Source organism: Erinaceus europaeus, chromosome 14 (assembly GCF_950295315.1).
Source record: "Erinaceus europaeus chromosome 14, mEriEur2.1, whole genome shotgun sequence".
NCBI lineage: Eukaryota > Metazoa > Chordata > Mammalia > Eulipotyphla > Erinaceidae > Erinaceus > Erinaceus europaeus.
The window spans coordinates 59,580,648-59,606,637 of NC_080175.1; the positions used below are offsets into that span (position 1 = coordinate 59,580,648).

Consider the following 25,990-nt stretch of genomic DNA (forward strand, 5'->3'; position numbering starts at 1 on the left):
ACCACTCTTATCCTCTGGTTTTTGTTAGTGTTTCCTTTTTATAAATAAAAATAAATAAAAAAGATATAGTGTCAGAACACTTTTACTTCCCTTATGGGACTGGTAGCATTATTTTTCTTGTAATAAAACCAATTTGTAAACTTTGAAGGGTTTTTGTTCCAGTTATATCTTTTTTTTTTTTTTTTTTACTATACCAGGTGCACACGGATAAATGAGTGTCAACCATTTAATAGGACTGTTTTGGAACTTTTTTTTAAAGAATCAGGCCTCTGGGTGTCACTCTAGGCTAGGATATTACAGTAACCTTTAGAACCACACATACACCTTATTTAGAAATGCCCAAATAAATAAATGCAAAGTGCTATATATATTTTAATATGCTGATAATTTTAGATAAATTAATTTCATTGGTAATAATGTGTTTTTTGTAGTGTATACCTAAAAATATGAGCCATAAAAGTGGATACGTTTTACCAAACTACTAGAGGTATCTATGACACAAACAGAAAGGATAGCAAACCTAGTAGAGCATGGTTCTTAAGCTTTCCTAACAAGACCTTCAGAATAACCTGAAGGGATTGTTTAAACATTACCCTACTGCCAGGGAAGTTGCACAGTGGTAGTGCATCACACTTTAATGCTTGAGAAAAGAGGCTCAGAGGCTCAGTCCTCAGTAGCACCTCAGTAAGTCAGAACTGAATAGTGTGATATCCCCTCTTGTCCCACCTCTTTATAATATGCAAATAGAATATGGTTGTCAGAAGCCAAGTTTAGGAAATTTCAAAAAATCTATTCAGATGCTTGTCTATCTGACTGGAAAAGAGAGATAACAAAATGTGAGGAGCTTCAGAAAATGGGATGCAAAAAAGCCACAAAAGAAACCTGTAACATATGTGAATAGCAGGAATAAAAACACTGAAAGAAAACACAGGAGATGTGGGGCCAGGTGGTGGTACACTGGGTTAAGTGCACATAGCACTAGGTACAAGGCCCTGTGCGTTGGGTCTGCGTTGGAAACCAGCTGATGAGATGCTTCCTTAAGTGGTGAAGCAAGTCTGTAGGTATCTGTCTGTCTCTCTCTTTCCCTATCTCCCTCTCCTCTTTCAATTTCCCTCTGTCTCATCCAATAAAATGGGGGAAAATGGCTGCCAGGAGCAGTAGATTGCTGGCACTGACCACCAGCAATAACTCTGGAGATTAAAAAAAGAAAAAGAAAAAAGAAAAGAAAGGAAATACAGGAGATCTGTGGGTTTTATTTGTTGTTGTTGTTGTTATTGCTATTTTTGTTTTGTTTTTTGCCTCTTCCCCACCACCAAGCCCAAGTCTTTGGAGACTGAATTATTTCAAGAGGTAAGCCTACAACCAAGAGAAAAAACCAGTAAGATCACATTTCAGAAGTAAACCATCCTCAGACTTCAGCAGAATGAGAGGTTCATTTTGATGTTTCTGATATTTGAACTGAAGGTCCTTTGCAAATTAGGCAATTTAAAAATGAACACCGTCTTTGATATATATATATATATATATTGAAAAGCTCAACTTCTGTCTAGTACTTCTAGTTTTGATGACATAGAAAGGCAAGTCGACCTAATAGTTCATTTAATTTATCAGCAACAGTATAATACACTCTCTTAGGAAATACTCCTCTAAAAAATTACCATTCAAAGTTTCTTTAATATTTATTCTTCTATCAGTATGAAATAGTTTTTAATACTTTGATAAGGGACACTAAACTGTTATTCAAAGTAATTTTTTACTTATTCATGGTATAACTGGCAGGGAATGAAAATGTTTCATTTTAAAAAGGAAAAGAGTTATGAAATCTGCCTTATACGATTTACTAGACTCTATATGCAGTTTCACGTTGCACCCATTCTGCATAAATAATATGGGAGACTATAGAATCCTTTTTAATAAATTGACTCCTAAATTAATTTCCACTGTAGCAAACAAATCATTTTAAACTTGCTAAGTTTTGGTTACCATGCTAAGACAATTTTCATTAAGGCTATAACTTTCTTTCTTTCAATTATTAGACCACTGTAGAGACTATTTAATAAATGTAGATCCAAAGGTTAAAGTGTTTACAGAGAATACCTAGCAAATTTTAGAAGAATGTAACTGCCTGACCGTCATAAAAAAAATCGTATCTGAGGTGAAAAGTTGTATTATTTGATTTATACTAAAAAATGATTCTTTTTCCCTACTTCAATTGGAAGAACTATGATTCATAGTCAATGAAGTCAGTGAATTAAAGAGTAAAACCTGTCTTGGGGAAGACACATGCAAATAGATATTATAGTTATGTGGAATTGGCTTCCATCCACTTAATTCAGACCATTTTCTAGAAAGCTCTCTGGCATTCTCAAGTTGAGTAGGTCTACTGCACATTGTATTTTTCACATTATATTGTAATTATCTACATCATTTATATATCTATCCTTACTTCATTTACGGAAGAACCCATGAATTATTCATCTATGAAACAGACATAATATTACTACTAATGCTTAACTATCTGAACCTGAAGTCATACATGCTAATTATGTTAGCAACTATTAAAAATTAATAATAAAGCTGTTTTTCCTTTCTAGTACTCTCTCACACACAACTACAAGACTTAACATTATTACTAGCTCCTGACATATTTCCTTCAGATGTATTCAAATACTTCTGTCAAAAAAGATGCTGACCATTTTCATCTTTGTAAATGATCTGTCTTAACCTTACCCTTCAGGAAATAATTTCATTGTGATGCACAAATTACACTGGAAAGAACTTCCTTAAGTTTATAGTAATGCTTAAAAGGATGATGAATTAGAACACAAGCTCCGGTGCAGTGAATAGGATACAGCAATTGTGGAAGTAAAGTCATTACCTATTTTTTTTTTTTTGTCTAGTGTTTATAAATTAAGTTCCAAGTCGATAAAACTTCTGAGAATTTGCTGGCTACTTTACTAGTAAATGCGAATGACTTCTAGGGCCTTACTTATATGAAGTTGGTAGTGAACCAAGATCAATGTTAAAGTAGGAACTGAAGTCAATGCCACTTATTTAGTACTTTAACTTGAAGTGAGAATATATACCTGTAACTTTCAGTGTTTGCTGACTTTCATAAAAAAAAAAAATTCCATAACCCATCCACCTTCAAGTCTCTTTAAGTCTGGAAGTCTCTGACATGGGAAGGGTGTTTACTGGAATACAAGTTACACAGTAAACTAAAAAATATTAATATGTACATACGTGCATAGTCTCTAAACCACATAAGGCAAATAGATAATTCTTGATAGAATTGATGAGAAACAATTACCAGTGCTCATCTTTTTCCCTTTATACTTATTTTCCTTTCTTTTTTGTCATTACCAGGACTTTTCTACTTCAGGCTGACTTTTTTGGTTAGACACAGAGACTCAGAAGAAGAGAGAGAAAGATATAACAGCACTGAAATTTCTTCCAGTGTTACAGGGAGGATACTTGAACCTGGGTTATGAGCATGATAAAGTTGGCAGACTATCTAAATGAGATATCAATATTATCTATCCACTTTTTCCCACTTCACTTTGAGACTGACTGGAAGGACAATACTAAATAAGGTAAACTTCTATATTTTATTTAATGCATGATGACACCAGACTGGCAGTTTTTAGTAAATATTTGCTTAATTTTAAAATGGCATTATTACCTGTTTTATACTTCTTAACAGAGAATAAAATTTTGTATACCCTTCCTACAACAATTATAATGTTATAATCCCCCCAAAGAACTATTGCCATTATGTTGCAAAATCATAGCAAAAGTATGTTTTTGTTCAGTGTTATTGACATTTATTAAACATGTTATGATATAGTTAAAATTAAGTATTTAATTTTTATAAAAATGATAATTTAGCAAAAAAGCATTAAAGATATGAGAAATAAGTGTTACAAAACTGAGCATATAATATATGCTTTTCTACATAATTCTATTTGCATAGTATTCATAAGAAATCTCTTAATTGGGTAGTTTTTAGAACAAAATCAAACAAGATCTTAGTTTTTCTGTTGCTCATGTATATTATTTAGTGAACAATTTATATCACCTTTAAAGTTTCTAATACAAATAATTAACTACACTTATGAAGTCGGATATATATATTTTTAAAGGTTAACTAAGTAGAATTACCTACCCTAGTCCCAGTAGCTGGCAAACATGATTTGAAATATGTGTAGTCCAGTTCTCAGCACAGGCTATATGCCATATACTCTGGATTCTGAACTGCACCAAGCCGGTGGTATTTGTTGTGCCATTGAAAAGACTCACTAAAGAGAGGAGGCAACGTATACAGTCATTTGACCTAAATTGATTATAGTAAATGATGGACACTAAACTAAGCATGCAATGTTTTTAACATGTAGTTTAGAGATTGAATGCAATTTTTAATAAGAATATATAGGAAGGTTTAAGTCATAAAAAAGATACAAGTTTAGGTGACCTGATTTGCTTTTTCACACCCATAAAAATTAGAAAGACAAGTTATACAGATTCATGGCATAATAATAAAATAGACATATAGAAAATAAAGTTTATCCTATAAACTTAGACTATAAAGAAAGAAAAAAAAATCAAGTTGGAGACAATTTCAAGCTTGATTCCACCCACACCCTACTCCTCACACCACCCCTATGCATCTCTTTCTCCACAACTTCTTTTTCATTTTGTTCTCTTGAGCCTAGGTTTCAGTCTTATATTTTATCTTTTTAAAATTATTGTTATTATTATTATTATATTTATTTATTATTTCTGGATAGAGGGAGCCAGAAATCAATAGGAATTAGGTAGATATAGGAAATTAGGAAGAGAGACAGAGAGGGACAGAGAGATACCTGCAGCACTGCTTCACCACTTGCAAATCTTTCCCCTTGTAGATGGCTCAGACCCAGGTCATTTTACATTGTAATATGTGTACACAACTAGGTGTGCCATTACCTGGCCTCTAGCTTTTGTTCTTCACAAATTTACACCGTTTTGAATATAGTGTCCAGCCTTTTAATAGCCAGGTAGGGAATAGAACAAACTAATTTAGTTTTTCAAAGAAGTGAAATATCAGCAATGATAGTTGAAACCACAAACACCATACTGTGAGAACATTAGTCATACTTTTTTCTATTATGAGAATAAGAACATTGACATAAAATTTGACAGATAATCACTTGACATAAAATTTGACAGATAATCACTGATAGTCCCAACTTTGCCATGCCTTAGGTTTTTAGGACTAAAATAAGGCAAATCTCTGTGGAGAGACTGCTTTATAGCACATAGTCACAGTGTATGCCATGGAGTAATTATAGAAATCGTTATGACATAGTAAAAAGAGCCATCACTCATAATGTTGTAGAGGGATAGCATGGTGACTATACTAGAAATTCAACAAAGATAGAGAAACTGATCCTGAGAATCAAGACTACAAATGATCAGGTCTTAAGAAAGTCAGCTATAAATAAGTATGAATGAGCCTTTGCATCTGGGTAATGTAGAGAGTTTCATAGTCAACCCATTTGGTAATGAAGTACTTAATATACATAATTTTTATCTCTCTGTTATTTCATGCTTTCTATTCGAATATAGTAGAAATGGTCATCCTGCATTTAAAGTCACTGCTTGTAGGTAAATTTATGTAAAAAAAAACAAAACTAAAACTGAAACAGGAGTCTTCATATAAACCTTTCTTCTAGCCAACATAAAAACAATCATGCTAAAAATCATTGGGGGATATTCACTCTCTTTTTTGAATACTTTTATTTGAAGCCATGTTCAAATAAACATATTCATAGTCTGCCTTTAGTATTTGTAGAGTCAAAAAATAGAGTGAAATGACAGGCATTGAGTGGTGGCACACCATGTGAAGTGTACATAGAATGAAGCACAAGGACCTGCACAAGGATCCCAGATGAAGCCCCCATTTCCCTTCACAAGCCATGAAGCAGGTCTGCAGGTATCTTTCTGCCTCTTTTCCTCTTTATGTCTTCCTCCTCTCTCAATTTCTCTCTGTCTTATCTAATAAAAAATGAAAAATGGCTTCCAGGAGCAGCAGATTCTTAGTGCTGGCACAGAGCCCAGAGATAACCCTGGAGGCAAAAACAAACAAATAAACAAAACCCCAGTAAAATGACACAAAGTATTCTCTTTAAGATAAAACATACCACAGTGCTTTTCATCTGAGCCATCCACACAGTGCAAAAAACCATCACAGAGATTCACCAGTGGCACACACTCTCCATTCTTACACTGAAAGTTGTCTTCCTTGCAGCTCTCTGTGGGAGAATAATAGTGAATAGAATAAAAAAAAAATAGATGAGTCTGGAGTACCTATGCCACTTTTGCCTCCCCCCCTTTTTAAAAAAAATTATCTTTATTTATTGGATAGAGACAGCTAGAAATTGAGAGGGAAGGGGGAGATAGAGAGACACCTGCAACACTGCTTTACCACTTGTGAAGTTTTCCTCCAGCAGGTAGGGACCGGTAGCTCAAACCTGGGTTCTTGCCCATTGTAACATGTGCACTTAACCAGGTGTGCCACCACCGGCCCCTATTTTTGCCCTTTTCTACACTAGTCTTTTAACAGAGCGCATGGTGACAGTAACTTTGATATGAAGTGCAACTATATGCTTAGCTTCTTAGGAAAGTTCAATAATAATAAACGTGGTTTGAGAAGAGTTAGAAACCTTTGTTATTAAAAGATAGAGCATCTTTTAATAGCAAAACATATGAGAGAATCTTAACACAAAAGTTTACATTGACAGCCTTTTCAAGCAAGCTGTCTCTTAAGACTTTGTGAAATCTGTAGTGATTATATTTAGTAGGGTGGGACAATTATCTACCTCAAAGTGAAAATAAATACTTAGCAGTCCTCTGTGATTAAACTTAGCCCTAATAAGCTCAGCAAACAAGTAAAAAGGCCTAAAGAAGGCGCCATAAATTGTCTAATCAAATACTTAATGTCTAGGCCTAGACACCCTCCTCTCATAGCCCCTATTTCAATCCCTTAAATACTCGATCTATTCAACTAACTACACACAAGAAAATACGAGTTATATCCTAATCTCTTCTGACAGTATTAGCATTATTGTCACCCCTTGATAATTAGAAGAAACACTGTACACAATTGGCCAATGGATACACTAGCAGAAATATATATCAATTAAGGATAACTACTGTCCCTATGACAACTTTTATTAGAATCATCAAAGAAATAAATGCAGTAAAATTTAACATTAATTTAGACCACACTAAAACCTTAAGTCTATTTCCTCTCTAACTTGAGGTCAGACCCCATAAATCTAATACCATTTGGATACAGCAAATGACACTCAACACTTTAACAAGTAGGAGAAAATCTAAGTTCATCAATAAAGAAGGCACTACAAAAGCTGGATAAGGAAATGAGACTTTATCACTTAATGATGGCCCTTTTGGTCAATACCAGGCCACTCCATCCTTAGTCCTGGAGTCCTTGGACTCCCCCTAGATAATATGGCCCAAGATCTCTAATAGATCCCTCTCCACCATCACTGGTCACTTCCATCACGAACATTATCATAAGCCTTCTTGTGGACCTCTCAAGAACCTTGCCCTCACTATAAAGTGGAGATGGTAAGAACTGCACCACTCTTCAAAGGGCAGCTGGGTCATCCTACTCTGTCACTTGAGGAAGACTGGTCCTAAAATGAGTGCAGCCTAGAATGTTCCCAGCTGTGACCATGGACAGGGACTCAGAAATTACTGAGGTTCCTGTGCCAAATGTGAATATATATGGGCCCTGTATCAGATTGATAGGGTAAATTGTATTTATTTACTTCAAGTATGAGAGCTGCTCTCTACCCTAATTCAGCTTTCTAGCTCTATTTTCATCTCTGACACCACCCACCTTCCCAGTGAATATTTTTTAGTCCACTTGCATGCTAACTCAAGTTTAGGCAATTTAATAAAGCTATAAGCCCCTAGGCTTATACCTAAAGCAGACTTCCTAGTTTCTTTCCACCCCAGGATCCCTACCCTCATCTGCTCTAATCCAACTTTTTGATTCCTGTTTACTAAACACTTTGTCCTGCTTTATACCTTACTGCCTTTCAGCCACCATTGCAGATACTACTATAATTCCATCATGACCTCTCTGAGCAGATGACCCCACCATTGTGTCCTGGAATGGCAACCTTTCCAGAGGCCTACTCCACTTGGAAAAGATAGAAACAGGCTGGGGTTATGGATTCACCTGCCAACATTCATGTCCAGTGCAGAAACAATTACAGAACCCAGAACGTCCACCTACTGCAACACATAGAGAACTTTGGTCCCTACTCCAGGGGAAGAGAAATGTTAGGAGAAGATGACAAAAGGGCTCTGAACTTCAACTCCATAAGGACCTAGAGAGAGAATAAGAAAAAAAAAAAAAGAAAGAAAGAAAGACATTTGGAAATACTGATAGATGTAGGTGCAACTTAGAAAGGAAGAGAAAATAAAGCCATAGGGCAAAAATGGGCAAATATACACAAATATAGAAATGATAGAAATCATAGTTAACCCATATCTGTGAATTTGGGGAAATTATTGCAGTTTCCAATGGAGGGAATGGGGACACAGAACTTCGGTAGTCAGAAGGAAATTATACTTCTGTTATCCCATAATTTTGTAAATCAATATTAAATAATAAGTAAATAAATATAAAATAAAAAGAAAATAGAATAAACTTTAATACATCCATCAGCACATATTCTTGTATATATTTATGTGTATACATGCAAATAAATTATATTTACTTTTATTCTCCTCTATTCCTTTTTTGCTTTCCTTTTCTCCTCTTTCTTCTTTTCTTTCTGCCTTCCTTCTTTCCTTCTTCCGTTCCCTGTTCCCTCCTTCCTTCCCCAATTTCTTTATTTCCTTCTTACATTTCTTTCTATACTTATTTGAAAAAACACATATTCATTGACTATAATTGAAATATGTGTAAATATCTAAAAATTATAATTTTTATTTGCATTTTAGTCAAAACTATTAGGATTATACTCTAGAAACTGAGAAAAACACGTTTCTTTTTATTTTCTTTTTACACCCTCCCCATGTTGTTTCTATAAGATAGATACAGTAATGAAAATGTGCTGAATGTGATAAAATGATTTATTGTTGCTGAGCTGAATAGAAATGAAAGATTCTGAGGAGAGTTGTAAATAAATCCCTTAAATTTCTTCTTGCATTCATTAACGAGATTCTGATTCTTTGCAACAAATAGCTGTTCAGCTTCACTAATTCTTTAATTCAGAACCTTAACTCTCTGTAGTCTCTGAAATCTTATTTCTTATCACTTTATGTCCATAGAGAGAGTGAAAAAGAAATATTGCTAAGAACTGAATTTCCCAGTCTCCCTTTTATGAAGTCTCTAGTACCCTGCCTCATTTAGTCAACATATGCTTGGTTTTAAATGGAGCTGAATTGATCTCTAAGGCACATACTATACAATCTGGGGAGGGCTCTAACCTCTTACATATAATCAGCAGTCACTTCCACAGTAGCCTGATAAGTACCATTGAATTCCAAATTAAGACTCTGAGTATCAAAAAAGAGAAAAAAGGGACATTTATAGGCGATTGTTCTTAATAAATCTATATTTTACATACTCTAGTTCAATGTAAATGCTAAAAATAGGACAAAGCAGACCCAAGAATGTGTTACTCAACTGTTTTTATACACAAATTGAATGCTTTGGAAGGTGTCCCTAAATACCTTAGAAGGTAAATGAAGCACATAAATGTTGAAAATTTGTGGTCTCTCTATTATACATTTTTCTCTAAAATGACTACCAAAAGCAGAGTAGGAATATAAACAGATATGTGTGCTCAAATTGTTTTTTCTGTTACTAGCTTGATTATCCTCCAGTGCCAATTCCCTCTTTCTGTAATTGCTTTTCAGTTCTTCTGTGTAAAAATCTCTCAGGGAGAAGACTGTGCTGATGACAACTCAATCACTTCATTTTCTTCTCCCCAGCAGCATCTGTCCTGTGTCCAGAAGGAATGTGAAACCACAGTTCCCACTCCATGGTCATGGAAGACTTCATCCCAACTTCTGTCAAGGCTATTTTCTCTTAAAATGACTTGTGGCCTAACAAAACTACTAACTTGAATCTAGTGAAAGGACAAACAAATATAAACAAGTCCTACACCATAAATCTGGTAATTGTTTTCTCTTTTGTTAGAAGCATTAGATGGTACTCTACTGCCTTGAACTAAAACTGGTTGTGATATTTTAAAACAATATTCATTTTATGTATTTTGTTATAAAATTTACTGAAAGTCAGTAATTTCTGATGGAAGGGATTTGTTGCTGTATTGCTTTTTATAGGTCATTCTATTTTGATATTGTTTTACTCCCTTGTCATCTGAAATTTAAAACATAGGTTTAAAGACCTATTTTTCCTGCTATTGTTTATTTGTGATGAACTAATTACAAGATTGTATGATTATATGGTATAGTTCTACTGTTCCCACCATCAAAATTCTATGTCCCCACCCTTCCAAACATAATTACTATAGTTCTCACACAGTCTTAGAGACAGCTTGTTTGTAAAGGCTTAGTTTGGGTGGGGTTAGACAGCATAATGGTTATGCAAAGAGACTTTCTCATGCCTGAGGCTGTGCAGTGCCTGGTTCAATTCCCCTTATCATCATAAACCAGAGCTAAGTTCTTTGGTTAAAAAAAAAAAAATAGAGGCTAGGTGGGGTGCACAAGGACCTAGGTTCAAGCCCCCTGGTTTGAACCTGCAGGAGGAAAGCTTTGCAAGTGTTGAAGTAGACTGCAGGTGTCTCTTCCTCTCTATCACAACTTTCCCTGATTTCTGACCGTCTCTATTCAAGAAATAAAGATAATAAAGAAAAGAGAAAAGAAACAGGCTTACTGTTTATCTAAACTTTTCTGTCAAGATTATCTCACTTTTGCAGATGTAGTACTGTGCAGTTATTACTTTAAGTGGGTTTTTGTAATAAATTTCTCTCTTTTTAGTTAAATCTGTTGGTTTTTAAAGTTTAAATAATTGTCTTATTCATCTCCATTTATTTTCTTTAAGGGTTTAGTTATTATTAGTGAGATATAGAATAAGGTGGGGGATGAGAGAAAGAAGAAGGGAAAGAGGGAAAGAGAGGACGAGAATTCAGAGCACTGCTCTGCCTTGAAATAATTAATGTCCTCTTATTGAACTTGTGGCTTCTGGTGCCTTGTGCATGCAAACTGGTCTCTCACAGGCTGTAGCTATCTCTCTTATCTCATGTCTATTTCTTAAAATGTGAAATACTTTCAAAATTTCTTTCCATGACATCATTCTTAAGGAAAATATTAGGAGGCCCACTCAGTAGTCACAATAACTGGTTCTGTCTTCAAATATTTTATGTAATTGAGTATATAATAATATTTCAGTATAAATACATTTATGCATAGATATTATATATTGAAGCAATGTCTCCTAAAAACACAGGCATATCATTCTGCTGTTTTTAACTATTTATCAAGATATTAGTATAAAGTCTTTATCTTCTTAGAAATTTTTGATAGACTTTTCCTCTTTAAAATTAAAACTATAAAGAAGGAATATCACAACTGATCCATGATTAACTTTTTCACAGAAGACACAGTAAATTTTAGGATTTGTAATATAAGAGAAAGAAGGAATAATTTTTTTCTTTCACTGTTAATATCGGTGGATTTGTTTCCTTGATAACTTCCTATTAGTTTTAGATTGTGGATTGATGTTTTTCTCCTATATGCTCACTTTAGATTCAAGATTTCCCATATGATTGTAAAAAATGATTTTTTGTTATCTTTTAAAAGATACATTTACTTATATATTCTACAAGAGAAAGTGAACAAGTGTGAATACTATTCAGTTCTGACATATGCAGTATTTGAAATCAAACCTATGATATCAGAATTGTTAGCTATTTACCTAGCGATATCTTTTCATTGTTGACCATACTTTTTGTTCAACAGTGTGTGTGTGTGTGCGTGTGCGTGTGTGTGTGTGTTAAAGTGTACTGCACAAGTACTTAATTTTTTTTCCAGATTGAAAAGAATGGCTTGTTGTTGTTAGCATTTTATAGTTTTTGTTAGTGATTTACAAGATTATAAGATAATAGGGGCTTAATTCTGCACCACCCCCATCACCAAAATTCAGTGCCTCCGTCCCCCCTCCAGAGTTAGCATCCATAGTTTTCCTAAGATCACAGATATGGGTTGACTATGTATATATTTTTTTTCCCCAAGTTCATTGCTTCAATTCTCTATATTCCACACATGAGTGAAATCATTCAGTACTTGTCTATCATTTCCTTACTTAATTCACTGTTAAATTCACTTAAATCACTTAAATGACTGTTCCATTCTTTTTGTTTCAAAGGATACAATATAGCCCCTTTTTTTAACTGCTAAGTATTATCTCATTGACTATATATGTTCGATGACTTCATTTTATTTATTTCTATAGGACTTGAATGAGCAATTTTTATCTATTGTTAAAGTTCCCCCTCTCCTCATTCTATCAATCCTCATAAGGCTTAGTTTTGCTTTCTTCTTTTTTAAACTTTTAATCTGGAAAATGAAAAGACATACACCAGAGAAGCATATGGGCCATTTGAAGCTGATGCCATTTTTATTTACTTCTAAACTCTTGCTTTCACTTCCTTCCTAAGCCACACCTACATCTATTATAACTTCTGAGTGTGTTTCCATTTTCCTTTGCTCTCTCAGGTGAAGAAACAGGGTTTGACTCCCTCCAGTATTGTCTGAGTTCCCTTTCCTCTTCAGTGAGGAGGCAAAAACAGACATTCTGGGTCATAAAAGTTCCAGATCCCAGTGAAACTGAGGTTCAGAACCCTCTGGCCATCTTTCTCTAACATTTTCTGCTCCGAGAGTATGAATCAAAATTCTTTTTGGGACTGCACAGGTATTTTCTGCTGAAATAATACCACCTTCACAGCAGAGGCACACATCAGGACACAAGAGGAAGTTTAAGTGATCTCACCTTATAGTTGATTGATACAGAAAAAGAAAAAGAAAAAGAAAAAGAAAAGAAAAAGAAAAAAAAATCCTATTATTGGAAGGAAACAATAAAATTTAAAGTGGGACTAAATGATATTGCACACAATCAAACAAAATAATACCACTGAATAAGAAAATTAAGAGTTGGTTCTTTGAAAGGTTAAATAAAATGGCCAAACTCACTAATAAAAAAGGGCAAAAGCTCTAATAAGTAGTATCATAAATGAAAAGGGAAAAACCAGTGTGTACTATGTATGGGGAGTCAAAGAATCATGTAACATTACTATGCACAATTTTGGCCACTAAGTAGGAAACTCTAGAAGAGATAGGTAATTAAAATCTCCCAATACCTCGTGGGGATTGAATTGTTATGTGAAAAGCTGGGAAGTATTTTGCATGTGCAAACTATTGTATTTTACTGTCAAATGTAAACTATTAACTCTCCAATAAAGAAATTAAAACAGAATCTCCCAAGATTGAACCAGGAGGAAACATAAAACCTAAACAAATCAGTTATAGTCTGGAAAATTGAAACAGTAATCCAAAGTCTTCCCCAAAGCAAAAATTCCAGGAACAGATAACTTTATCAATAAGTTTCACCAATCCTTTAAGCAAAATCTTTTTACCTATCCTTTTCAATCTTAAATAAAATAAACAGAAAGCAATACTTCTTAGTATTTTCTTTTTCTTTTCTTTTTTTTTTTTTTTTTGCCTCCAGAGTTATCGCTGTTGCTCGGTGCCTGCACCACAAACCCACTGCTCCTGGAGGCTTTTTTTTTTTTTTTTTTTGTTGCCCTTGTTGTTTTATCATTGTTGTGGTTATTATTATTATTATTGTTATTGATGCCATTGTTGTTAGATAGGACAGAGAGAAATAGAGAGAGGATGGGAAGACAGGGAGGGGGAAGAGAAGGATAGACACCTGCAGAACTGCTTTACCACCTGTGAAGCAACCCCTGGGATCCTTAAACTGGTCTTTGTGCTTTGTGCCATGTGCACTTAACCAGCTGCACTATCACCTGACTCCCACTTCTTAGCATTTTCTATGAAGCCAACACCACCCTGATACCAAAAACTGCTAGAGACTTCTCAAAAAAGAAAACTATAGCTTGATATCCCTGATGAACATTTACCCTATGACTATGAAAACAATCTAAACAAATCAGATTCAAGTTTACTTTAAAAAAAGTGTATGTTGGCATGGAGGAACCAGTACCTAATGATGGGGGGAGATTTCACATTGTGGAGAGAGCAGTGTGTTGATACCTATTACAAGGAGATAAGAAACTGTACTTTCCACCTGCAGGGGAGTAGTTTCACAAGTGGTGAAGCAGGTCTGCAGGTGTCTATCTTTCTCTTCCCCTCTCTACCTTCCCCTCCTCTCTCCATTTCTCTCTGTCCTAACAGTGACGGCATCAATAGGAACAACAATAATAACTACAAGATCAACAACAACAATAATAATAACTACAACAATAAAACAAGGGCAACAAAAGAGAATACATAAATAAATATTTTAGAAATGATAAAAAGAAAAAGAAACTGTATTCTCATGACAACTGTTTTGTAAATGATTAATTCTACCAATACAGTGGTAAAAATTATACATTAAGCCTAACTCTGATTATCCTGAGGATACATAGCTGTCTCAGTATATGTAAGTCAAGGAAGGTAATCAGCCATCTGAACAACAAGAAAGCCAAAAATCAAACAAACTAAAACCATGATTACCTTAATAGACGCAGAGAAAGTTTTCAATAAGATTCAAATGTTTTATAATTACAACTCTACAGAATTCAGATGGAGGAAATAAAATCATATTCAATGGTGAAAAATTTTCTATATTAGATCTAGAACAAAACAAGACTGGCCACCAGAATTTGTATATGTTTTCAAAGTACCAATAGAAGACCAAATGATTATTGCAAGCGAAATTGAATGTGGAACCAAATTAAGTGTAGGAAAAGTCACAGTCCAAGGGGAAGAGCAAGTTATAGAAGTGACTGCTTATAGTTGAATGTGTAGTCATGGCACAGCCACTTTGTGTGGCTGTAAAGCTAGATATATCAACTTCAATATAGACTCAGATATGGATATTTGCGATGAGTAGACACAATTCAATTTTACTGCTGATTATGTTATGAATATAGTAAGAATATAATGTGAGAAGGTTGTGAATATCAGGAAATATCAGCATGAAACTCATTTTATTATGATAATGACCTTACACTGCTTATCTCTAAGAAGTTGATAATGTTAACTATTTTAATACATACATTGACATTAAAATAACTCACTTGCCAGCTTACTGATCCCTAAAACCACTTTTGACAAAGGGGACAGGGCTTTTTCCTCACAGTGTCAACTACCTCTCTTATTATTATTTTTTTAAATATTTATTTTATTTATTACCTTTTGTTGCCCTTGTTGTTTTATTGTTGTAGTTTTATTGTTGTTATCATTGTTGGATAGGACAGAGAGAAATGGAGAGAGGAGGGGAAGACAGAGAGGAGGAGAGAAAGATAGAAACCTGCAGACCTGCTTCACCGCCTGTGAAGCGACTCCCCTGCAGGTGGGGAGCCGGGGTTCGAACCTAGAACCTTATGCCGGTCCTTGTGCTTTGCGCCACCTGCGCTTAACCCGCTGCGCTATAGCCCGACTACCAAGTACCTCTCTTCTAACATTTAATATGATTCTTTTCACTGAATCGAATTCTTGATTACATATCAGAGGAAGTTATGTAGATAGGCCTTAAAACATGAATTCCTATTTTAAACAAATACATACAGTGGTTAAAGGAGGGTAGTGATTAAAGAAAGATGAGGGAAAATGAATAGATTAGGGTGCAAACATTTACTTGAAAATATCTAAGCCTCAAAATCTAATATGTTTTTATTGTATTCCTCCAAAATTAGCAGTGTAACATGTAATTCTAAGTGCACTTACCTGAAATCCCCAAGTGATAGCCAGTACTAAAGTTTGCTTTAAACCCTCCTTTTGCCAACTCGGTGTCAGTGATAAAAAGAACAGTCATTTTATTGGTGGTTGAGAAAACATCTTTTACTGGACCAGATCCTGTGTAGACATCTACAACAATGTAACATGGATAAAAACAATGAGATAATGTTAAAAAAAAATTTTTAATATTTATTTTATTTAATTTATTCCCTTTTGTTGCCCTTGCTGTTTTTTTATTGTTGTAGTTATTATTGTTGTTGTCGTTATTGGATAGGACAGAGAGAAATGGAGAGAGGAGGGGAAGGCAGAGAGGAGGAGAGAAAGATAGACACCTGCAGACCTGCTTCACCGCCTGTGAAGCGACTCCCCTGCAGGTGGGGAGCCGGGCCCGAACCGGGATTCTTATGCCAGTCCTTGTGCTTTGTGCCACCTGCGCTTAACCCGCTGCGCTACAGCCCGACTCCCGAGATAATCTTTTGAATCTAGAAAGAAACATACTCTTATTTTTTCTAGTTTTTATCGTCTACACCTGCAAAATTCAGCACAGTTTTCCCATGAAATAACCACAAGTTAATAAAAATATGCTTGCTTTTACATTTTGGAGAATGCTTCTAGGAGAGGAAACATCTCTGTCCGTCTTTTGTAAGATTACTTGAGGCTTCTATAATTCTATAATTTAATGATGAATTACTTATACATCTGGCTTAGTGTTACACTACTTAAAATTCATATAAATCATTAATCTCTCAATAAAATAATAAAAGAAAAAACAAACTTATACTAGTCCCCAAATGCTTATCTTCTTTAAAAAAAACAAGAACAATATATAACAGTGGGGTTTATAATTTCTCAGTAAATTTTATCTAAGTTCTTTGACATTTTCTGTGACTTTAGTCATAAACCTAATCAGGAGGCTGGAGTAATGATTGACAGGTAGTATAATCCCAGATGATGGATTTCAAACACTTTCCTACTAGTTGGCTTTATAAAAATGAAAATAGTATTTATTAAAGAATAGGGATTTAAACTGATTAAATTTTCACCCATTTTACTAAATGTTTTGTATATTGGAATTCCTGAAAGTGATTGTCTTTCACAAGTACTTATCTGCAGATGTCAATAAAATGATTCTAACATCCTTTTCAAATTTTCAGTCGTTCTTCAATGAGTAGTGGAAACATGAAGAAATGAAATGGAGAAAACTGAGTTCTCTGAGGTCATGAGAACACTGAAGTGTTTAGTATAATAGTAATGGAATCTAAAATGGGATAACTACTGAAAATGTGTTTATAATTATGTATATGACAACCAAATTTGAAGCTTCTTTATTCTTGTAGACACACACTCTTAGCCACACTGAGACTTTCATAGTTAACTGGTTTTTGTGATACTCAAAATCCTCACCAATAAAAATTGCATTGTAGATATTTGTGGGAATTTGCTGAAGAACAGTAAATAACGAGTGCTGAATTGTTCCTTTTCTCTATAAATAGCACAAAAATAGACCATTTTAGTCTTAGCACATATATTTTAGTACTCTAATAAACCCTTCTGTATACCATGTCTAAATAAATATTTTACTTAGTTATTTTTTATTACCACCTATCATTGGGGGTCAGTGCCTGCATGAAGAATTAGTGGCTCCTAGTGGCCATTTTTTAAAATTACTTTTTATTAACTAGCACAAAGAAAAATTGAGAGAGCAAAGGAAGATAGAGATGGGGATCAGGTGCTTGAATCTGGGTCCCTATGCATGGTAGTTTGCAGGTTCAGAATGTACATCACCACTTGACTTCTTCATTCCTTTCTTCATGAGGTAGTTAGCTATACTCTTCTTGATGACATAATTAGCTCCTGAGAAGTCTTACTAAATTTGATTTTCAAGTAGAAACACTATAAAAATGTCATTTATAATCTTTTGCCAAAAATGTTTAGTGTTATTATTCCACTTGGTACAGTGTAAGGAATATCTCTTCTTCAAGGTCAAAGCCTACTGCTAGTATAGGGAAGGTAACTATCGTTTTTTTTTTTTTTTAATTATGTTATTGAAAGGTTAATGATTTACAATACTTGACACATGGGCAAAATTTCTCATTTAACCATGTTAGGTGTCTGTAAAATACGTTTACCCTTGTGAAATGTAACAAAAGAGGATATTAGACAAACATAAATACAAGATAGGATGATTGATCTACTATCAAGTCTAGTCTGTTCACTTATTCAAAGGGAAAATAAAAAGCTTTCAAACATTCAGAAACTGGACCACCATATTTCATCATATACAAAAATTAACTTCAAATAGATCAAATATTTAGAAGTTAGGCTAGAAACCATCAAATACTTAGAAAAAAATCATAGAACTCTCTTCCATATAACTTTTTTGCAGCATCATTAATATTTTGAATACAAATGCAAGGAAAACAAAGGCAAAAAGACTAGTAGAACTACTTCAAATTGAAAAGTGATTTAATAGCAAGGAGAATCACCACCATAACAAAGAGACCCCCTGTGGAGTGGGAGAACATTTTTATATGTCACACATTGGCCAGAGGACAGATAACCAAAATACATAAAGAATCCACCAAACTCAACAATAAAAAAAGAGTCTCATGGAAAAATTGGAGGGGGGCTATTGGGCAGAATCTTCTTCAGAGAAGAAATTCAAAGGCTCCAAGAGACATGAAAGAATGCTAAAAGTCACTGAGGATCAGGTAAATACAAAGCATAATGAGATAACATTTTTTTAAAATTTTTTATTTAAGAAAGGATTAGTAAACAAAAACATAAGGTAGAAGGCGTACAACTCCACATAATTCCCACCACCCAATCCCCATAACCCCCCCCCCTCCCATGGTAGCTTTCCCATTCTCTAGCCCTCTGGGAGCATGGACCCAGGGTCGTTGAGGGTTGCAGAAGGTAGAAGGTCTGGCTTCTGTGTATCCAGAGACTTCACGTGTGGAATGACAACCCTTCAACTTCATTACTCGGGTGAGACCTTTCCTTTTATAGTACACTCTAATTTCATCTCAGGTAGTTCACTTTCTAACAAAGTCCCATAATCTAGATATACACCAGTTTCTGTGAGAGAGAGCTTATGTGCACACGTATCCATAAACTACTGCAAAATATATACCTGAAAGCAGAAGTACACTAGAGTTTGCAGTGAGTACCTCCCTAACACTTCCTCTCCACTATACCAAGCTTGGGATCCATGATTGCTCAACAAATTGTTTGGCCTCATATGTTAACTCTCTTTTCAATCACCAGGTTCCAGATGCCACCAGGATGCTGGCTAGGCTTCCCTGGATTGAAGACCCCACCAATATGTCCTGGAGCTCAGCTTCCCCAGAGACACACCTTACTAGGGAAAGAGAGAGGCAGACTGGGAGTATGGACTGACCAGTCAACGCCCATGAGATAACATTTTACAGCTATGAGAACATTGTATATTAGAAGACACACACAGGAACTGTTGGAGAGTCTATGGGGTAAAGGGACTTTTCTACAATGCTTATAGGAATGTAAGATGGTCCAATCCCTACAGTCCACAGACTTATCAAAGCTCTAGGAATGGACTTATGACCTAGTGATCCCTCTTCTAGGGATTTACCCAGGGAGAACAAAAACACCTATCCAAAAAAATCCTATGCACAACAATGTTCGTACCGGCACATCTTGTAATAGCCTAGACTTGGAAACCACCCAGGTACTTAACAACAGTTGAATCATTAAGGAATTTGTGGTACATATACACAATGGAATACTATGAAGCCACCTAGATGAGGAGGTCATATCCTTTGCGATATCATTGTCAGAACTCAAAGACCTCATGTTTAATGAGATAAGCCAGAATTAGAAATACTGATACCTCATGATCTCACTTATAGGCAGAATATAAGAACAAATGGCAGTAAGAAAGGATATAAGATAAAACTTGGACTGGGTGTGGCATGTTCTGCCAAAGCAAGGAGCTCTGGTCCAGGAGACAAAGTGACAGGATGAATGAATATTGAGGTCCTGGAGTGTCTTCTAGACACCAGCCAAGGAGAGATGAGAAGTCATGACCATATGTTAAAGACTATACTATGAAGCACTAACCCCCTCAGTAAAATAAATTTTTAAAAACAATTTAAAAAAAAAGTTTTCAAGAAAACCAAGAGAAGTCCTTTTAGTGACAATGGAACCAAAAATAAGGAAGTCCCTGCTGCTTCTAAAGTCAAAGCAAAAGAAAACAAATATTTTGTAGGCCAACAAAAGTGCTGAAAGGTATCCACATGGACACACATATACAAATATTTGCGTATCACCAGCCTTGCAATATTCTAAGAGTCAGAAGAGCTGAAGACAATTTCTGGGGCCAGGTGGTGGCACAACCTGGTAAAGTGCATACACTATGGCGTGCAAGGTCCCGGGTTCAAGCCCCTCTCCCCTACCTACAGGGGGAAAGCTTTACAAGTTGGTGAACCAGGGCTGCAGGTGTCTCTCTCTGTCTTTCTGTCTCCCCTCTCAATATTTCTCTGTCTCTATCCAATAATAAATAAAAAATATGTTCTTGAAGGAACACCCCTGAGGAAAAACACAATCACTCTGCCATCCTCAAGTTTTTCCTGACCACAAAGTCAGCCATGAAGAAAACAGTACTCCTGACTTGTGAATGTCAAGGCCAACAGGTAACAGATAGAAAAGTCTATGAAGAGTCACCAGTACACTCATGGGGCTGAGGTCAAAAATAAACCGGATTTAATATGAAGGCATTTATTTGTCTAACACTGACCATTATGCTCTGGATCTTGTCAACAAACTTGGGCATATCTAAATTGGGGGCAGTGTGGAACTATGCCCTTTTAATCTTGTGAACCACCATTTGATAACTAATAAGATTTTTAAAAATTATAAAAAATAAAGAGTGCTAAATTAATTTGGATGAAGAGCTGTTCCATCACTTTTCCCATTTAGGATATAGAGCATGTTCTGTGCAATCTACATATGTCTGCATCCTACTTGCATAGCACTGGGCTGGATTTTACAGGGTATAATTCATATGAATTAAAAACATAGTTCAGATACAACTGTTACTTGTAAAAAGTATTGATTTATAAATTTCAACTAATCTTTACATAGCTTCTTAATTTAATGTATAATTAGACATAAGTTAAAACTTTCTTAAAAATTGGTAATATTTAATTAAGGTATGTGAGTGGCAAGTTTTTCTTTAACTTATATTTTTTAAGTATTTGTTTATTTATTTTGTTGTCCTTGTTGTTTTATTGTTGTAGTTATTATTGTTGTTGTTACTGGATAAGACAAAGAGAAATGGAGAGAGGAGGGGAAGACAGAAAGGGGGAGAGAAAGACAGACACTTGCAGACCTGCTTCACTTCCTGTGAAGCGACTTCCCTGCAGGTGGGGAGTCAGGGGCTTGAACCGGGATCTTTACTTTGGTCCTTGTGTTTTGTGCCACCTGTGCTTAATCTGCTGCACTACCGCCAGCCTCCCTACTTGTATTTTTTGATATAGTGGTTTCCTCTAGAATATTACATTTTACCCATTCTATAATATTGAAATATCAATAGACGATAAAGGACAATCAGCCTTGGTCATTTTATAAATTGTGTTCAGATATTTGTACATAAAATGTACTAGAAATATGATCAAAATAATAATAAAATATAAAAGCCTAGAAAAACTTGAAATTGTTTGCATTTATGTTTATTTACATAACAGACTTACCCAAGAACAAGGAATTGTCTCCTTTGCCATCTCTTATTTCAACAACATCTGCAATATTTTCTAACTCAAATTCTTGAAAATGAAGTTGTATGTTCTTTCCTTCTTGTGAATTTAAATACCAAATACCTTAAAATAATAGAAAACTATTTGGAATATATTTTTTTCTTAAAAACTTTAATCAGTATATTATATAGTATGCTATACAAACGTGGATTAGTCACATGTAGAGAAATGAAACTAGACTGCCACTTCACACCAAAAACCAATATCATAACTCAAAATAGTTCAAAGACCTGGGTATTAGTCTAAAATGGCAAAATATAATAAGAGGACATGCTGGTAAAACACTTCAGGTCCTTAAATGAAAGATGTATTTGGAAACTCAACCCGCAGGCAAGTGAAACAAATTTCAATAACGGGACTACATCAATTTAAAAAGTTTCTACACATCAAAAGCAAACTCAACAAAGAAATAAACAGGTCATTCAGCAACTGGGAGAAGATATTTTCACATACCACATCTAACAAGTGCTTGATAAAAATATCTATAAATAATCAGTTTAAGAAGAGAAATGGAAAATTCATTTAAAAATTGGGCAAAAAGGGGTCCTGCATTGAAGCACCAGTTAATTGGGGTCTATAGGTGTTTCTTTTTTTTTTTTCTCTCCCTTTCTATATTCTCCTCCTCTCTCTCTCTCTCAATTCCTCTCTGATATATATATATATATATATATATATATATATATATATACACATATATGAGAAAAATGGCCACTGGGAGTCGTGTATTTTACCCATAAGCACTGATCTCCAGTGATAAGCGTGGTGATGATTAAAAAAAAAAAACTGGGCAAAAGAAATGAGCAGACATTTTTCTAAGGAAGAGATACACATAGGTCACAGACTTATGAGGAAATGCTCCACTTCACTCGTTACTAAAGAAATTCAAATTAAAACCAAACTGAGTTTCCACCTCACACTTTTTAAATGGACTGTATCAATAGAATAGGAAATGACAAGTGTTGAAGAAAGACAAAATCTTACACTGCTGGTGGGAATGCAAACCCATGCAGCCACTGTGGAGAACAATATGGAGAAACTTTAAACAAATAAAAATGGAAATGCCTTATGATCTAGCAGTACCACTCTTAGATATTTGTCCAGAAGAATAAGAAAAATCATTTAAAAGGACATATGCACCCTTATGCATATGCTCACAAGAACCAAAACATGTAAGCAACATAAATGCCCATTGAAAGATGGCTGGATAAAGAAGTTATGAGATATATATTCAGCAGTTATAAAAGATGATAGATATTGTGTCCCTCAGGACAAAACTGATGGAACTAAAGGTGTTTATCCTTAGTGAAATAAAGAAATGAAAGACAAATACCAGATGGTTTTACTCAAATGTGGAATATAGATAATTGAAATACATGGACTTGCAACAAAGAAAAAAGGGAGTAACCAATGCATTTCTAACTTTGGAGAACTATGGTGGTTATAATTGGAGGATTTGTGGTGCCACAGAGCTGTTGTGGTGGGAATGGTGTGGTATACTATACTCTGATTATCTTACAACATTGCAGATCACTATTAAAAAACTATATATTTTAAACTTCACTCTCGAGAATTTTTAATTAATTTAAAATATTTTTATTTCTCTATGAAACCAAATATTCTAAATTTATACTTTTACGTCTATGAGAAGATATATTTTTAATTTTTATATGTTTATTTTATTTATTTTCCCTTTATGTTGCCCTTGTTGTTTTTTATTGTTGTTGTAATTATTATTGTTGTTGTTATTGATGTCATAGTTGTTAGGACAGAGAAAAGTAGAGAGAGGAGGGGAAGACAGAGGGGGAGAGAAAGAGAGACACCTGCAGACCTGCTTTACCTCTTGTGAAGCGACTCCCCTGCAGATGGGGAGCTGGGGGCTTGAACCAGGATCCTTATGCTGGTCCTTGAGCTTCGCACCACATGCTACCATGAAGAAATTTATTGACTGTGTCAAAAAATATAATTTTATTTGTAATTGAATGTGTTTTATTATATGTAAAACTGAAGTAATATAGTTAAATTTTATGAATAACTTGTACTCAAACAATTAAAATTTATCTAAATCCAATAATAAATATGCCACTTCTGTTTTTCATGGTTAAATTTAGAGGAAAATTAGGTGATTAAAATGCAGTTTGTAGAATAAATAAATTTTCACATTAATTTAAGTAATTTTGATGTTATTTACATATGATGTATGATGGTAGTTCATTTAAAAGAAAGATTAATAGCTTGGTACAGGTAAGCACTCATTATTGACTCCTTAAGTGAGTTGATTTTTATATTCTATTTTAGGCCCTTTTCTCATACTGTAGAGAGTTCTCTTTCAGCCTCAAGCAAGCTCATTTTATCATCATAGTAATGACTTCAAAGTCTTTATCTTTTGTATTTTCAGGGGAAGTAGACAAATGTATCTAATTATTTGCTTTATATAGATGTACACATTACAAGTGTAACCTGTAATAAATGGAAAACAGAATTATCTCTTTACCAATAACATTCTCTATTCTTCCTGTCTCAGTGAAAGTTGCATTAATCATTCATTTACAGGTGTCTATACCAGAAACTTCTACATCATGTCCAACTGTCTCTCTCTTAGGACTTCAGTCAGCCACCAGTACTGCCTATGATCTTCCTTGAATCCTATTTAGTTCTCTGTCACTATGACAATTATTGGAGTTCAAATCACCCTAATTTCTCACCTTCTAATTGGTAATGTTGATAGTTCTCTTCTCTCTTACCATCTATCTCTAATCCTACAGACATACAAATTCATGTAAAAAGCAAATTTGATTTTATCATTGTTTTCCTGTAAACCACTTAAAGTTTCCCCAGTTCTCTCAGAAAAAAAATACAAAGTACTTAATGAGTTGTGAAATCTATCATGCCTTCAATTTATTATTACTTAATTTTACTTGATGATTTGAGAAAAGTCATAGTCTTCTATCTCTAAATTTTCATGTTAAGTGCTTCTCACATCCTATAGCATTCTGCTTTTGACTTATAACAATATCTTGGATTTTTGTAATACCTGGCAACTTACTTGAATCCTTATCTAATCTTGCTATGCTAGTTTCATACTTACTTTCTTGCCTCAGAAAATGTTAAATAAATATTATTAAAGTAACAGAAATATCTTTTAAATTCCTAATTTTTATTTCAATGTTCCACTGTGCTTTAGACATTTGGAATTTTTTTTATAGATATATGCTTTTAATGAGAAATAGAGATGATAATTAGCCAACCCTGGAAAACATACAACTTAACTCATTGCACCATGGTGGGGGATATAATATTGATGTACATGTGTTAGGAATACATTATGCTTTATTAACTGTAAACAAAACAAAGGTTGTACCATTTCTGTGATATGGCTGATGTCATCAGCATATGAGAGTCTATATAATAGTATGAAAACTCGTGAGGGATTGTGAGAACTGGAGATTATTTAAGGGAGGGTCTGGAGGAAGTTGCCTTTTGCTTCTCTTGTTCTCTCCTGCTTGCTGCCCTTGGTTCCTGGTCTCTCATGCCTGCTGCTCCTGGGACCCACACATCATAAAAGCTGAACGCTGGTGAACAACATTAAGGACTCATTACCATGCCTCAAGGCTGGCTAGATTTTCTTTCTTGCCTATTTTTCCCTACCATGGATTTTTAAAAACCTAATAAATCTGCCAATTTTATAAACCTTAGCAAAAAGTGTGTGTGTGTGTGTGTGTGTGTGTGTGTGTGTGTGTGTGTGTGTGTGTGTGTGTGTGTCTTTTACAGTATTCACATTGGTTTCTCATGATCTGGAAACAGAAATGACTCACAGAAAGCCTGGTTAGGGTAGTTGTTAGGAAAGTTCATAGACGTAAATGTTGTGTTTGGCTCCCACAGTTCAAAAGGTCCTCCACAGTCCGCTGAAAAGGAAAGCAGCAACAAAAATAGCATTAGTGACATAAATGCTATTTCAGAGGGATAATGCTGTGTGGTACATACTTTCTGATATGTTTCTTAGAATACCAGTTTCTACAAGTAAATTATGGGTTTTATGTAAGGAAAACATTGCAACATAAGTAAAGGACAAAAGTACAGATGAACGAGTATCTTTATTGAAACCTTATCAAAACCTTAAATATTTAATGTGAGAATCCTATTTTAGAAATGTAGTCATGATGAGTATGACTGGTGAATTTATTTAT

At 34.6% G+C, this 25,990-nt stretch overlaps 1 protein-coding gene across 1 annotated transcript in view; it reads right to left on the bottom strand.

Moving 5' to 3' along the window:
• TMPRSS15 (transmembrane serine protease 15) overlaps nt 1-25,990 on the bottom strand; it is a 121,160-nt gene that overhangs the window by 27,547 nt on the left and 67,623 nt on the right. Inside the window, exons 14-18 of the mRNA XM_007521284.2 lie at nt 25,619-25,708; nt 21,744-21,869; nt 16,003-16,143; nt 6,183-6,293; nt 4,166-4,298 (exon numbers count right to left, since the gene is read on the bottom strand). Of these exons, the coding sequence (XP_007521346.1) occupies nt 4,166-4,298; nt 6,183-6,293; nt 16,003-16,143; nt 21,744-21,869; nt 25,619-25,708 (601 nt within the window). The remainder of the gene's footprint in view (nt 1-4,165; nt 4,299-6,182; nt 6,294-16,002; nt 16,144-21,743; nt 21,870-25,618; nt 25,709-25,990) is intronic.